The 17,486-nt window shown below is 37.1% G+C and overlaps 1 protein-coding gene across 1 annotated transcript in view; it reads right to left on the bottom strand.

The window, feature by feature from the left end:
- Positions 1-17,486, bottom strand: part of SLC22A15 (solute carrier family 22 member 15) — a 90,249-nt gene that overhangs the window by 61,752 nt on the left and 11,011 nt on the right. Inside the window, exons 2-3 of the mRNA XM_003769821.3 lie at positions 10,882-11,094; positions 490-622 (exon numbers count right to left, since the gene is read on the bottom strand). Of these exons, the coding sequence (XP_003769869.2) occupies positions 490-622; positions 10,882-11,094 (346 nt within the window). The remainder of the gene's footprint in view (positions 1-489; positions 623-10,881; positions 11,095-17,486) is intronic.

The following is a 17,486-nucleotide window of genomic DNA, read 5'->3' as shown; positions in this document are numbered from 1 at the left end:
TCTGGTGTTTATTCTATTGGTTACCACATAGCAAGCGAACTTGGCAGAATTCTTTGTAGTCTGTTTAGAGAGAGGCAACCTACAAAGGAGGCAGAAATCTAGCTGAAGGTTGAATGCAGACTATCTCATTATTCCACTGGGCCTATGGGAAACTAATTTGGGAAAGTCATTTCATCTTTCTTGAACCTAAGTTTCCTCATCCGTGAAATAAGAGACACAATACAACTCTGAGATTATATGAGATTCTTACCCTAGAATTTAGAGGAGAAGGACAAAGATAATGTTGAAAATTAAGATACTTGGTCTTGGTAAGTCAAGCTATAAATATCTGGCAAAAATTGGGTCTGGTTGTAGTTTGCCTGTCAGATAAAATCAATACAAAATTTTACACTTTCTAAACAGTTACCCAAAGAACTTTAAGCAGCACAATGAAAAAGTAACATAGGACTGCCATGAAACTTGGGTTTTATCAGGATTGCAATAACTTACCTGTTAGATAGACCTTTTTCCTTCCCAAACGATCCGAAAGTTGGCCAAATGTTATCACTCCCACGAACACACCACTGAAGAAAAATGAGCTGGCTACACTCACTTTGTATGACTTATTGGCAATTAGGAACCACTAAAAAAAGGGGAAAAAGAGGCCTTTAGGCCAAGGGAAAAAATGGTTGCATTGAATCAGTCATTAAAAGGCTGCATGTACAGTGATAGCTTATACACTAATTTCCCCTTCCCCTCATACATAGCTTACTATTAACTAGACTGTAGAATAATGAATCCATCTCAGATGCTATTCAAGATTCAGTCAACAAAATATTCAAAAGTTTTTAAAATAATGCTATTATAAGAATTTTATAGTCATTCAAACCCATATAATATGGTTGGTCCATTTCTTCAGTAAGCTAATGGCTTTTACAGCTCTCAGCTACTTTTGGACCATAAAAAAATGAAAGGGAAGAAAGAAATCCCTATTCTCAGAGAGCCATCATTATCTAAGACTACACTTCCTAAAGAATTGGGGTGAGTAGTCTCAGGGGTGACTAAAGAGTTGAATTCCTCCTATCGCCCTTCCTGAAAGCAGCCAAATTGGTTGAGAAAGTTGACCCTTTCCTTTTGAAAGCTTCTATTTTCCCAATTGAGTTCTTTCCATCTGGCTGAAGCTCAGCAAGCATTCTCTTTCTGTTTTCTGTGGCTTATAGTATTGACTTAAAGCCTTAGCACATAGTAGGCACTTAAGTGTTTATTTCCTTACTTCCTTCCAGACAGATGGACAGTAAGACTGCCACAATAATTTTTGTAGCCCTGGTTCTTTTCTGAACTTTGAATTGTCATAATTAAGAAAGGAAGTCAACAAGATTTTAAGATACGTGCCACTTTACTAGAGATCAGTCTTTTGGAAATCAAACTTCTGACAATCTCCAATCAAAAAAAGTCTGCATTCTTGAAACAGTTGTCACAAATTCCCTTAATTGAAACCACACACTTTATTGCTCATTTGAAAAAAGAAACTGCTGGAGAAGAGTTAGGAGATTTACAATTTCTTCTATAAAGAAAACTTTTTCTACTAATGCAGAGTGACATATCATCTGTTAACTACTCAAATTTCAGAGAGTTGTCTGGGGCAGTTCCTTAGGAATAAACGACTTGTCCAGATCCACAAAATAATGATAACAACATTTATACAGAATTTTGAGGCTTGTTGCTATTATTACCTTCATTTTACAGGTAAGGAAACTCATACATACAGGTTAAAGTGACTTGCTTAGGATCACACAGCTAGTATGTGATAAGGCTGCATCTGAACTCAGGTTTAATTACAGCATTCTCTCTACTACACCACCTGGCTGCACGGATCAGAGACAACAGATGAACTTAGTTTTCTATTATTTCAAGACTGGCCCCTTTAAATACCATGCTTTGTTGCTTCTCTGATATTTCATCTGAGAAAATTGGCATTTATTAGAATAATAAATATTTATCAGATACTTATTATGCTCTAGGCATTGTGCTATGCATTAGGATTATAAATATAAGCACAAAGAATGACAGTTCCTACCTTCAAGGAACTTATATTCTAGTGGGTGAGTTGAAAGGGAAGGAGGAAAAAGAAGGCATCTATACAGAGATATTATGGGGAATTAAGCAGAATGAGAAGTTTAGTCAGGAGGAGAATGAAATATGTTTGATTTGGGCCCATCCCCCAAGTGAAACTCATCACTGGGAAAAGATGGAGAGAGGACTGTTCATGGATGAGAAGGTCCCAAGCACTGAGGGAAATTCCAGGGTAAAAAGCCAGCTAAGACCTGATAGACATGTCTAGACAGTCAGATGCACAGCCAGAAGGGAGAGGAAACATGGCTAGGATGGCACCATCTCCAAGATGGAGGCTCCCAATTAGAACTCACCAATCACAGAATTTCAAAGCTGGAAGGTACCTGGATACCTTCCAAGTAGAGAACTTTCCAACTGGTATTATGGACTATGAAAATATATAAATTTTCTACTATGGACTTTATCATCCTCCATAACCTTAGTACAAGAGTTCAGGAGCCTGGGATCACGGACAAGTAATTAGGGAGAACTAGAAATAGGAAGATCAGGAGAAAGGGAAAAACTTGGGAGGGGGGTAAAGGAAAAGGAATAACTTGGTTTGTTTATTAAATTTAAGAAAGCAAACATCTTTGGTAATAATGGTTTTTTTTTTTCTTTTTAACTAGTGTTAGATCATGGGCCAACTGCTAGGAAAAACTGATTTGATTCAGTGTCTTCAGTTCTATAGATGGGTAAACTGAGGCCTAAAGAAAATAAGTGACTTGTCCAGTGTTTCATAGTGGTACCAGTCCAATATTCTTTCCTTTATGGAACTAACAAAAGGTCCCTCAAAAAGATTTGTTACAGAGCACCAGCTCTGAAGTCAGGAGGACCTGAGTTCAAATGTGACCCCAGATACTTAACACTTCTAGCTATGTGACTCTGGGCAAGTTACTTAACCCCAATTGCCTCAGGGAAGAAAAAAAAAAAGATTTGTTACCTTGTACATATTTAACCTATATCAGACTGCTTGCTATCTTGGGGGGAGGTGGGAGAGAGGGAGAAAAATTTGGAATACAAGGCTTTGCAAAGATGAATGTTGAAAACTATCTTTGCATGTATTTAGAAAAATAAAATACTATTTTTAAAATTTTGGTTACCTAGTTTGCTAAATTAGAAATAACAAATGACACTAGAAGATGGAGAGAATGTTGCTCAAAACAGGATGAAATCTTTTTAAGAGAACAATAGAAAGTAAAAAAGAAAAAATATATATTACTATTCAATACAAAGGATGCTTCTCAGAAAGAGGAGGAGGGAGTCTGGACTTAAGATTTCAGGGATTTAGAGAACTCCCTCATTCTGGAAGCTGCCTTGCCCAGGGCAGGTTTGTAACTTCTCTGTAACTTATTGTTTTAAATTGCAGAGAAAACTAACAGGTTCAGTGCCACCTTGAACCAGCTCAACTAAGTCAATTGTTCAATTTTCCACATGAGCATTTAAACCCAAGATATTAGCAAACACTAAAAATCAGGATTTGTTTTGCTGGTGTTCTAGACCAGAGGTGATACAGGCCCTACCAAACTCCCCAGCATGGCTGGAACCACAGTTACAATGTTATTGGAAAATGTTTAACAAAACATATTAAAATAAAATAATAATGCTATTTTATGGTTTTCTAAGTCAATATGCCCTGAAAGGGATCTTTTTTATTTGAGTTTGACACAACTAGTTTAGGATTAAGAAAGTCATGGAGAAAATATATTAATACAATAGATTAACTGTGTTATGCATATACTTTATTTTTTTTATGCGTACACCATTGCCAGTGTCACACAATTAGTTATGTGTCCCAAGGGGAATTTGAACCCGGATTTTCCAGACTCCAAAGCCAGTTCTCTATCCTCTAAAGCCATGTTGCTCATAATGGGATCATCAGAAAAGGTCATGTTATGACGATGACCTTAAGATGCAGGGAAACCAACGTGTATATACAAGAAAAACAACATTTATGGGCAGGGAAGTATATGATATATTTTAGGAAAAGCTACCTATCAAAAATCATTAGGATTTTTTAAAAGCTATGGCCTTGAAAGGATAACTTCAGTTGTATGGAAAATCTGAGTGGATTTTGACTTTGGAAAAAACCAAACACACACCAATCATTGTTCTCTGCGCCAGAGGAATGAGGTGTTGTTGTTTTTACCTTTGAAGATCTCCAAACCAAATGTGCAGGACATTTTTTTTAAATGAGCCTAATGTTTGTTTGATGATCCTAGTGTTTTTGGACTCAAATCAAAGACTTGGCTTGGCAGATGCTGATAGTTGTTTTTTACAGTTAAAATCTTCATGCTCTTATCTCTTTTAAAATATAAGAAATCCATCTTCTTTCATTCTAAAGTTTGCAGGAGGCAGCTAGATAGTTCAATGGATAGAGCACTGGGGCAGGAGTTAGTAAGACCTTCAGACACTTATGGGCAAGTCACTTGAGCTCTCTCAGCCTTAATCCACTGGAGAAGGAAATACCCCAACCACTCCAGGATCTCTGTCAAGAACACTTCATAGCCAGTTTGGTCCATGAAGTCACAAAGAGTTGGGAATGACTGAACAAGTTTTGCAGAGGTTATTCTCACAACAACTCTGCCATCTTGATGGCATGGATACTGTTACTGTTGCTTCTCCCGATCAACTTGTTATCTAAGACGGAGTCAGTGAAATGCCTGTGGTTACATGGCAAGTAACAGGGCAACAAGACAGCACATTTAATGTACAGGGTACCAGACCTGCAGTCAGGAAGATCTGAATTCAAAGCTGGCCTTAGATATTTACTAGCTGTGTGACCCTCAGCAAATCATTTCACTCTGCTAGTCTCAGTTTCCTTATTTGTCAAAAGAGCTGGAAAAGAAAATGGCAAAACACTAGTATCTGTGCCAAGAAAACCCCAAATGGGGTCAGAAAGAGTTAGATATGACAAAGAACTGAATAACAGTAAGTACTGGAGCTAGGATTCCAACCAAGCCTCTTGGCAATAATAATAATAATAGTAATAGTTCTACAATAACAATAACAACAACACTGAGCATTTAGATAGCTCTTTAAAGTTTGCAAAAATCCTGAGAGATATATGACATTATTATCCTCAATTAACAGATAAGGAAACTGAGGCTGAGAGAGAGTGAGTTCACACAGCTAGAATGTATCTGAGGCAGAACTGAAACTCAAGTCTCCCTGACTCAAAGCCCAACACTTTTTTGCATTGCACCATCTAGCTGCCTTAAAACCACTGCATGAAGCTCACATCCTAAACTTCCAAGAGTAGTTTTGCTCCATGGACCCTCCAACTTATGGATGGATTGTCTTCCAAATATTCTTTTTGTAAGTCAGAATGGAATTCCCCAGACAAACAATATCAACACTGTAAATGAAGCATGATATTTGATGGCTATTTCTAGAGACATTAAGGACATTGGATAGAGCATTGGACTCAAAGTCAGGAAGACTCATCTTCCTATATTCAAATCTGACCTCACACATTTACTAACTGGGGGATCCTTGGTAAGTCACTTAGCCCTATTTGCCTCAATTTCCCCATCTGTAAAATGAGTTGGAGAAGGAAATGGCAAACCACTCTAGTATTTTTGCCAAGAAAACCTCAAGAAGGATTACAAAGAGTCACAAACAACTGACAAATACCTAAACAACAAGAACGGTTCCTAAAGAACCGAACCCACCCTGTGCAATCATGTTTCTTCTTACCAGAGTACTCCAACCATCTGTTATTCCATCAGTATTGGAATTCCCAAATTGATGCAGATTATAGCACCTCTGTACTTTGAGAGGTTTTTGAGAGTTTGCTACAAGTGAATGACATCACCTTGTGGCCAATCCAGTAGTGGGGTCAGGAGATCTATCATTGGATCCCACCTTCCATACTTACTGTGTGGTTTATGTAAATCAATCTATCTCTGAGAGTTAGCTTCCTCATTATTCCCACCAGAACATGCTTGCATGGACACTACGTTCTAGCCAAAATGACTCACTTGCCGTTCTCTGAACTCAGAATTCCTTTCTCCAATCTCACAGGATAGATAGAACACCTACATTGAAAAGCATGAGCTCCTTCTTATTGGAAGCTTCTAATCCCTCTATGTGTTAATGCTTCCCTCTCTTCAATTTCCTTTGTATATACTTCTTTGTTTGCTTGTCTATATCTCTCAGTAGAGTATAAGCTTCCTAAGGGCAGGGATTTTCTTTCATTTCTGTCTTTTTATTGCTATCATCAAAACCCAGTATACTCTGTCCATAATGGGCACTTACTGTTTCCTGAATTACATTGAAATGAACTGAATTTATAAGATTGAAGAAATAATATCTGTAGTTTTAACTTCCCAAAATGAAAAGAAAAACTATGGAAACCAGTAAAGACCCATAGAAAAGGGATAGATTATTTTTCACTTAGACATTAGAGAAAGTTAAAGGAACCCAGATGTATTCATTGTGGGCCTCTGATTACAGAATGGGAGAATGGAAAGAACAAACATGTTTGAAACCCAGCTCTGCAGTACAGTGAAAACAGCTCCATCTGTGGCATCATAGGACCTGAGTTCAAATCTGACCCCTGCCACCTGAAACTGTGCAAACTTGAACAATTCATCTACATTGTCTTTGCTTTGATGTTCTCATCTATAAAATGGGGGCATTGGACTAGGCAATCTCTGAGCTCTAGACCTCTGTGACTTTAGATAAGTCACTTCTCTAAATTTCAGTTTTCTCATTTACAAAATAAGGATATTCCAGCTCTAAAATATATAAACCCTGGTCTTAATTGCTCAGTGTTGCAGGTTCTAAGACTATAAATTAACAAGCCAGTTGCCCATCTATCTACATTCACAAAAAAAGGAAGGAAGAAGGAAGAGAGGGAGGGAATGGAAAAAGGGAAATGAAAAAAGAGAAGAAAGAAGGAGAAGAAAGGGGAAAGGAGGAAGAAAAGAATGTAGGGAAGAAGGAAGAAAGGAAAAAAGGAAAAGAATGAAGAAAAGAAGGGACAAAGGAAGAAAAAAGAAATGAAAAAAGAACAAAAGCAAGGAAGGATGGATGAATGGAAGGAAGAGAAAAAGAAAAGAAGAAAAGAAAGAAGGAAGGAAGGGAGAAAGAAAAGAAAAAAGAAGGAAGGAAAGAAGAAAGGGAGAAGGAAAAGAAGGAAGGAAAGAAGAAATTCTAAACAAGTTTTCTAACTTCTGGGACAATTCTTTGTTCATAATGCTGCACTGTAAGTTATCAAGCTTATTTGATCTTCCCAATGAACTTGTGAATTATTACCTTCATTTTATAGATGAGGAAACTAAGACTGAGAGGTTACTTACCCAGGTTCACATAGCTAGTGAGTGTCTAAGTCAGGATTTGAACTGAAGGTTTCCCGACTCCAAATCTAATCCTCTGTCCATTGTGCCAGCTACCTGATATCACAGGAAGGTGAATTAAAGAAATCTCATTGGGTCATTTGGACACCTCATCTGGTGGGGAGATGGTATGGGTCACAGCCTATGGCAGTTCTAGAAGGCCGGACCAAGATAGAATGGCACAAAATTCAATCTGGTGATGTATGGTAGATATGATGATAAAGGATTACCTCTGGTAATTTTAGAGGCTTTTGGTCCCAAAGCAATAAATATGACCGGGGTTTTGGTTCTTACAATTTTGGCTATTAAATTAAACTACAGAGGGGGAGAAAATCCTTGAATTTTTAAAATACTAAAAGAATGTGCAGAATGATAACAGTGAAATTTTAGGATCACCAGAAAGTGGTGCATAGTTTCTTCATTTATATGGCATGGACAATCCCAACTTTATTGATATTTAGCCTCTCAATACATATCAAAGTGATTTTTTTTAAAAAGCAAATTAACCTTCCTAGTTCTTTAGCTCAATCTAACATTTGAAATGAGCAGAAATCTAAAAAACTAGTTTATAAGCCTACTGGATTTCAGATGGCAGATAGGACAATGGAGCACCAGATCACCCATTTGGCCACCATCTTTTCTAAAAGACCAGAGTGTTGGAAAAGCCCAGTGAGAGATGCTTACTTAGTACAAGTCTTAGAAGGAGAAAGATAAAGAATTCCTTATAGGGTATTACATGTGGACAGTCTGATTGTAAAGACCAGGATGGATACCCAGATGTTGTCCTTACCCATTTAATATTTCAGCCTCTTGCCTTATCAAACCAGAAGGCAATAGCCTTGGAAGTATTGTTTTTAAAATAACCGATGAAATCCCAAACTGGTGCCATATGCAACAATCCCAATAAGTTTCAGAATTTGGTTAACTCTTCAGGATGATAGGCTGGTATGACTAGTAACTTCTCACAAACACAACTCTGGGTTTTTCCCTACTGACATGTTCTCACTAATGTATTGGATACTGGCTCTGTTGCAGATACAGAAAAATTCAAAATATTTTGGCTGAATTGTGGCCCCTTCACCTTATACTGTACTTCCTGTAAGGATATCTGAAACTGACTCACTATGGGAGGATCTTGCTAAAAGAGAATATTGGGCAATCGGGGGCCTTCTGTGTTGAGGAAGTCGTTGGACAGGGTATTTCAGGAACAGTTTCATGGTGATTAACTAACTTGCTCCATCTCTGTGTAGTTGTCATTCTGAATTACCACTTAATGGGTGAAGTGTGCAGGCTATTACAATCAGTAACACAGGCATAAGGAAGCAAGGCATTAAAAAAATGAGCTTCCAAAGCAATTATTGCAGTGGATTTTTCAAATAGTTTTTATACTCTCTCTTTTGACCCTGGGGTATGGCTTAGGGAAAATATATTAATCTCAAGATAATAATCAGTCCATTTCAGTTCCACATTATCCACAATGATATTAAAGAATCCAACCTTACTCTTTTTTGGTTGCAAACATTAATTAAGCATGATAATTGTGTGTCTCATCGATGCTTGGTACTTTCTGAATGAGTCATAGCTCAGGGAATAATTTGAATACAGCAGATAGCAATTTGCTACATAAATTCACCCCAATGGCTATTAGAAGCTCATTTCAGAATAGTCAAGCCTGCCAGTTTATAGTCTTTCCAGCATACAGTATGAAGTTAATCACATCTGCATCCCTTTTTCCTTTGCCCCTTCCTAAAACATTCTTTAAGAAAAATGTGTTCAAAGTCTGATATGGACATAGCATGAAGAAGGGTAGTTTTGAGTTTCTCATTACTGTTTTTCATACTTTCATGAGTTGTTCAATCGTGTCTGACTTCATGATCCCATTTGGGGTTTTCTTGATAAAGATAGAGTGATTTGACATTTCCTTCTACAGTTTATTTTACAAATGAGGAAACTGAGGCAAACAAAGTTAAATGATTTGCCTAGGGTCACACAGCTAGTAAGTGTCTGAAGCCAAATATGAATTCAAGAAGAATCTTCCTGACTCTAGGTCCCAAACTCTATCCACTGTGTCACCTAGCTACCACTTTCTTGAGTAGGACCCACTTAAATCCAAAAACCTTCTGAAGAGTTTACACAGACGTCATTCTTTGGGGTTTCAGACTGGTAGTTTGACCACTGGTCCTCTGCACTTTCTATTATCATTCAAACAATAGAATCATTTCTAAATCCACAAATACTGCCTATGTGGCAAATTTTCCATCACCAATATAGTGGTTAAATCCTCCTCCCAGGCTACACGCCATGCTGGAAGGCCATAACCTTTATAATATATGTTAGGGGATTAAGCTGAGCAGCTCTGTGGGACCACAGACATAGTCTATATGGAATTGAGGCTAAAAAATTGTGTTCTATTTCTAATTTGAGACACAGGTTAATACAAATCAGGAAAACCTGAGTTCAAATTCTTCAGATACTAATTGTATTCTCCTTGGTAAGTCACTTAACTCTGTTTGACTCAATCCTTATCTGTAAAATGAAACTAATAATAGCACCCTGCCTCCCTGTTTTCCTTGGAAGATCAAAATATATTTATAAAGCAACTTGCAAATCTTAAAGTAGTATATAAATGCCAGTTGTTATGATAAATATATTCAAGAAAAATAGTTGTCATACTAATGTGTGGAGTAAATTGTTACACATGAAAAGTATATCCAAGGAAACAAAAAACAAATTAAAAATAAAGAATCTATCAGGCTGCGTGGCAACTTCAGTATTTTCTCATGTCAATTTCTACAGGATCTCTGTACTTTCCTTATTTTTTTCAGTAAATAAATGTTTCTTGACCTCCTATTCTGCATATAGTGATGCAATAAACAATGTAAGGTTTTCAGTATCCACACTCAAGGAGCTTCTAATCCTGTTAAAAGGCTGGCAAACTACAATTCAGCTTTGGTCTATTTGCCCTTTTCTTTCTAGTGAGGAGAAAAAAGAACAAGTTTTTAGACAGCATTTTCCCATTCCTCATTAAATTGGACCAGTTTGAAGAAGGCCATGTTGCTATCGGTATTTCTCATTTGGTTGTGAAGCCAGAAAGACCTAATGAGCAGGCCTCTAACTATGGCAGAAAGGTCAAATCACAGCATCTCTCAGCACTTTAGGCAATTCCTACCTAACAAGGAGCTAACTTGGACTGGTAGAAGTTGTTCCTCCCCAGAAGTTCCCAGCTCCAGGAATATACATACACTCTCAATTACTATCCCCACTCTCCAAATAAAAACAGCACAGTTTCATTATTATTTTGATTGTTATTGATGATGATTAGGATGATCTTTTGAGGTATCTCTAAAATTCAGGCAAATAAAATTCGAAGAGTAGGTGACTATGGACAAAGAAGCCAATTTATTAAAGTGACCCAACTACTCTATTTCTTCTTCACTTCCTCATCATTTACCTCGGAGGCAATGGAAGTGAAGGTGCCGCTGAAATGGACGTGCTTGTGCATCTCGCTTCCATTGGCTGTCAGGAACCATTCCCCAAAGGCTTGGTCTTCAGTCCTTGACTGGTTGCTATGGCTTTGATTAGGCAAAAGCTCTGCCAGGTCCCAGTGGTAGGAAGGCGTTGCTCCGACCAATGCAATAAGGATCGCTTCCGTGGCAACATAAAGCTAGCAATAAAGATGCACAACATTAAAACATTCCACAGAAAATTGCCATCCACCTTAAAAATTTCATTCTCATGAATTTACACTCTTCCATTGGATGCATTTTTCTGGCCAGTGTAGTTAATGATGCTGTATAATTATACCAACACCATCACCACCTTGTGGATCTTGAATTTTATAGTTTTTTCAAAGGGCTCAAGGAAATACTGCTTTATTTGAGTTTCCTAGAAGGTCAGGAAAGTGAAAAGGATGGGTGTGATACTAGCTATCACTTTAGAAGTCTGAACTTGCAAGACTATCACTTCCCTCTTTTAATAATAGTTTTTTTTAATATTTACAAAAATATTTTTTTCAACATTCACTCTCCCCTAGACAGCAGGTAATCCAATATAGATTAAACATATATTTCTAAACATATGTTCACATTTATCATAAGACTGTCAATTCCAAAGCTGTTACTTCTTTTTAGATACTTTGCCCAAAATCAAGACGCTCCAAATTCCAATCAAATTCCACCACTGGGTGGACACTTTCAATTGGGCTTCTGTCAAAGTTCAAACAATTATGTTTCTTATATGAATGATTAATTTAAGTCTCAAAGAATAGAGTACTTTCCTGTTCATTAAAAAAAAAAAATAAAAACCCCTATAACTTTGTTAAATAAAACTAAGCATAACTCTTAGATCTATTCATGATCATATTTAAATAAACTGTGTAATATTTACAGTAAAATTTCAGAAACTCAAATACCTAAATAAATCTTTAACTTTTAACTGTTTGTTATGAATTACTGCTTACTGTATTCCTTGTTTCCCTCATCTCAGAAAGAGTTAATTTACCTTAGATCTTTTCTGAATTCTCTCAGACTTGCTAGATCTTATCCTCAATTCCAACATCCCTCTGTCAGTTTTGCCAAATTCCACTCCTACTTTTTTCTGCTCCCAATTTCTTTTTCATTATAGCAAGAAGTTCCTATTTCTTCTTTATTAAGAGAGAAAGTCTTATAATTTTCTATTCTCCATCCACTCTCGACAAGTTGGTCCCAATTTCCCTTTCTAGCTTTTTTACGCATCATTCCTCATGACAAACAACATGGTCCAACTGTATGGAGCTTCTAATAGAAACTTAACATTGCTCTGCATCTCCCAGTTTTGCTTTATTGTCCCTCATACCTGAGATGCCAACTTTACTGCTTTTGCTTCAAATCTCTGGTTACCTTCAAGACAAGTAGGATGGCATACAGCTGGCTTCTTAGGCAGGAAAAAGCAGGCTCAAATATTACCTGACATACTGACTCTCAGCAAGTCACTTGATTTCTTAGTATCTATCTTAGACAATTTTCTAGGACAGAAATGGTAGTGAACGTACTGACCTGAATCAAGGGAAGGAATTTCTTAATCAAGGAGCTAATTAAACTAATGAACTTACAGGTATATTTTCTTTCCCTATTCTTCCTATGCAATGAAGCACTTATTTGGTACAGTAGACAAAACTCTGGGTCTAGAGTTGGAAAGATCTGACTATAACTTCAGCCTCACATGCTTACTAGCTATGTGTCTCTGGGCAAGTTGTCTAATTTGTCTGCCTCAGTTTCCTCAATTGTAAAAGGGGGGTATTAATAGCACCTACCTTTGCAGAATTGTGAGAATCAAATGGGATAATAATTGTAAAGCATTTAGCACAGTACCTGGCATATAATATGCAGTCTATAATTGTCTATTCCCTTTCCCTTCCCTTCTTTTAAGACTCAATGCAATTCTACCTTTTACATGAAAACTTTGCTCATCCTCCCATCTCTTAGTACATCCCCCTCCAAAATTTGCCTTATATATATATATATTGTGCATGTACCTACATATGTATATTTATCTCCCTGTTTATAAGGAAGTTCCCTGAAGGAAGAGAAGGCTTGGGTCTTGTATTTGTATCCCTAACAATAATAATAATCATAATCATAATAGCTGACATTTATATAGCACTTTCTTTGTACCAGATGTTGTGCTAAGTTCTTTACAATTATCATACTATTTGATTCTTAAAAGGATTGTGAGAGGTAAATGCTATTATTATTCCCATTTTACAGATGAGAGATAAGAGGCAGACAGAGGTTAAAGTGACTTGACAACACAGCTGTTGTCTTAAACTGGAGTTGAATTCAAGTCTTCCCTACTCTAGGTACAATACTCTTGTCTTCTGTGCCACCTAAGCTTTCCTAACACAGTACCTGACACACCAGGCGTGCTTTAGAATTAATAAATGCTTATTATGGATTTTCCTCCCTCTGGGCTGCAGAGAAGGAAAATCCAGAGCAGCAATTTACAAGTCTTTGTGAATACCCAGTGTTCACCTTACTCCGATCAAAACAGGGTATTTTGCTGCTACTGCCTTGTTAAGAAATGCCTTTAAACAAATTTCTCTATAAGTATACATTCAATTATTGCTGCCATCAGTGGTTCCGTTCCATCAGTGGTTCTATCAGTGGGTTCTCAGCACACATGGACTTAGAATGCAAGGAACCTTCCATTTTTCAGTGGCACAATTGAGTGTTTTGAGACACAATAGAACCAACACATTAAAAAGCATTTTTAATTTTACTACATGGCCAAGACCCTGTGCAGACTTGGGAATACAAATATAAACAGAAAGACAGTCCCTGTCCTCAAGGAGCTTATATTCTATTGGTAGAAGACAAAACACAAAAGAATGATGGGAACACCTACAAGCACATGACAGAGAAATTTAGGAGAACCAGAGGTGAAATCTGGAGAAGAATGAAGACAGGGCAGAACTGGGCATCTTTCTTCAAATGGAAAAGGACCAGCCAATCAGAGGACAAGTAATAGGAAAAGAACATCATTTATTTATTTATTTATTTTTATTTTTAACTTTATTTTTCTTTTCTTTTTTTTAATATAAAGCTTTTTATTTTCAAAATAGAGTTATCAACATTCACCCTTGCAAAACCTTGTGTTCCAAATTTTTTCCCTCTCCTCCCCTCACACCCTCCCTTAGATGGAAGTAATCCAGCGTATGTTAAACATGTGCAAAAGAACATTGTTTATTAAGCACCTACTATATGATAGGCACTTGCTAAAGGCTTATTGGAGGAAGAAACTGCAGGAGAAGAGGGTATTTTTCAGTGTGAGAATTCCAGAGGTGGAGTAAACTTTCAGGGAGAAGAGGTTTCTGAGACATGATAGAGAAAAGAAGAACTGAGTGTACAGCCTAGAGGAGAATTAATTTGGAGTCAAAAAATATGGCATCTCTGGTACTACTGCAATGGGTGACTATTTTCCTTGATCCTCAGTTATCTCTTTTTAAAATGGGAAGTGGGGGGGAGGAGGGGAATACATGATTTTTGAGGTCTTTGACACCTACAAGTCCTGTGATGCTATGGAAATTTTAAAACAGTGATTGGTTCTTTCTTTTATTTTATCATGAATTCCTTTGGATGTCTACAAAACATTCCAACTCTTAGCTCCAGCATTTTTTTCTGGCTATCTTCCATGTTTTTCTTTGCTCTGACTACAGTCCTCCTTGGCTACCTTTTAAGTTCTAATGAAAATCCCATTTTCTATAGGAAGCTCTAAACCTTCTTAATTCCAGTGCCTTCCCTCTTTTAATTATTTCCTATTTAGCCTGAATATAATCCATTTTGCATGTACTGTTTGCATACTGTCTCCCCCAATAGATTGTAAACTTTTTGAGGGCAGAATATTTCTCACCACTTCTTGAAACTCCTTAATAACATTAATTATCAATAATGATTAATATTCATTGATATTCATTGATGAAACCTATTAACTTTTTCAGAATATATTTTTAAATAATTGAATTTTAATTGAATTTAAATTTCAGTTAGAAGTTAGTGAAAAATAAAGATGGGTTTTTTTCCCCCTTATCCAAGGTCACCGACCTTGTATTTCCCTCGCCTGAAATCTATCTAGAGGAACCAAGTTAAGAATCCTTGCTTTATAAAGAATTATAATGAGATTTCTGTACTGTAAATATTATTTCAATTTTACTGATGAGAAGAGAGATACAGAAAAGTGATGTCAGTAACAGGGTCAGGATTAAAAAATGAGGCTTCAGGATTCCTGCTCTAAGTACCTTCCACAAAGCAGGTATATAAGCTTTTTTTTTTAGTTTAGTTTGTTTTTCAGCTTAGCCAGCACACATGAACTATTAAGCTAATAATACCAAACTCTGGACAATGTTTGAGTTCACTTGGCTCTAAGAAAAGACATCTTTTTCATGAAACAGATGAAATGGAAATTCATGTAGCTTGAACAATATAACTTTCTGATCAGATGACCCCCCTTGATAAGATCTGATCAATCTGAAATTTACCATGTGTTCTGCTATCTGAAGAATAAAAAGTCTGTTTTATAGGGCAGTGATCCAACTATTAAGTGAAGTTTGTTTGTTTTTTTTCTTTTAAGGCAAAGGAAGAGTCGTTTGTCATGTTAAGAGAATGAAACTGGCCTGGAAAAAAAAAGTCATGATATGATAAGTAATATAACATAAGGTTAATGTGAACCACAGTAAGAAGTATTTTCATGTTTAGCAGTAAATCTAGAGGAATGAATAGCTTATGTAGGTCATTCTATGGCAGCAATTTATTACAAAGGAAAAAGAAAAGAAAATGGTTTCTCTCCATATTGATTCGGGAACCTATAAAAAGCTACAACATAGGAAGGGGCCATTTCGTTGAAATATTCAAGAACTTAAAATTACAAGTACAACAAGATCATAAATAATCACAACAAATATTTGTTAAATACCTACTATGTGTCAGCTGTTGAAGATGCAAAGATAAAAATTAAACCATGTCTTTCCTCAAAGAGATTATATTACATTATCAGAAATATGTACACATAGAGACAGACACAAAATCAGGATATACTAAATAAATACAATGTAACTTTTGGCAGGGAAATGCTGGGGGAATCAGGAAAGACTTCATGGAGGAAGTGGCTTGAGACAAGCTTTGAAGAAAACTAAGCATTTGTTTATTTGCAAGGCATTTGAAGTTAAGTGACTTGCCCAGCATCACATAGTTAAGAAGTATTAAGTGTCTGAGATCATCTTTGAACTCATGTCTTTCTGATTCCAGAGCCAGTGCTCTATCCACTGCACCATATAGCTGGCTCCAAATCATGGATTTTAGAAAGACAAGATGGGACAGGAATGCATTCCAGATAAAGGGGAAAAATATGTTGTTGCAAATGTAAGGAGACAGGAGATATATTGTAGTGTGTGACAAAGAGCGAGGCTAGTTTGGTTGAGCTCAATAATATATGAAGGGGAAGGACTAACATTCATAAGACTAGAAATCCAACTTGGAGCCCAAAGTAAAGGGTTTTAAATGCAAAGGAATTTAGATTGTAAGTTCCTTGAGGGCAGGGACAATCTTTTTATTAATTGTATAGTAGCACAGTACTTGGAACTTAGTAGGTACTTAATAAATGCTTATTGGATTGGACTGGAAATGTTCAGCAACAGGATTAATATTTGCTCCTATTGGTAACAGGAAGTTACTAGAGTTGATTGAACAGGGAGAAAGGCATGGTTCTGTCTGTGCTTTAGGATATCACTCTGGCAGTTGTACGTAGGATGTGTGTAGTTAGAGAGGGAATTTGAGGCAAGGACACCAATTAAAAGGTTATTTCGATAGTGTTGAAGATGTGTTAAAGATAGTGTTAAGATGTGTTAAAAGATGGACCTAAGCAGACCAGCAGTTCTGTGAATGGAGAAAAAGATCTGAGAGAATATTCTGTGTATGTAAACAGAACTGATAGGACTTAGTGACTGACAGGGAATGAGGAGCAGCAAAGTGAGCAAGAATGAAGAGATGACTATGGCTTTGCGGTCATGAACCTGGTGACTGGAAGGAGAGTGATATGTTTGACAGCAATAGGAAAGTTCTGAAGTGGAAACAATAGGGGAAAAGCTAATGAGCTCTGTTGTTGAGTTTGAAATGTGCAAAGGCATCTGGCAATGTGGGGATAGGGGAATGGGGGGGGGAAGAGGGTGGGAGGGATGGAAGAGAGAAAAGGAAGGAGAGAGAGAAGGAAGGAGACAGAGAGAAGGGGGAAAGAAGAGGGAGGAAGAGAGAGGGAAGAGAAAGGAGAAAGGGGACAGAGAGGGAGGGAGAGAGGGGAAGAAGGGGATAGGAGAAGACAGAGGGGCAGAGGGGGAGACAGGGGCAGAGAGAAAGAGATAGAGATAGAGAAAGAGCTGGACAATCAGAGACAGACAGAGAGATAGAGATAGAGGGGAGGAGAGAGAGGGAAGGAAAGAGAAGGGGAAAGATAGGGGGGCAAAGAGGTGGAGAGAAAGAAAGACAGTCAGAGAGAGACAGAGTCAGAGACACAGAGAGACAGAGAAAGATA

The sequence above is a fragment of the Sarcophilus harrisii genome, chromosome 4 (genome assembly GCF_902635505.1).
Source record: "Sarcophilus harrisii chromosome 4, mSarHar1.11, whole genome shotgun sequence".
Lineage (NCBI taxonomy): Eukaryota > Metazoa > Chordata > Mammalia > Dasyuromorphia > Dasyuridae > Sarcophilus > Sarcophilus harrisii.
The sequence above is the reverse complement of the archived record's forward strand: the minus strand, read 5'-3'. Positions and strand labels throughout refer to the sequence as shown.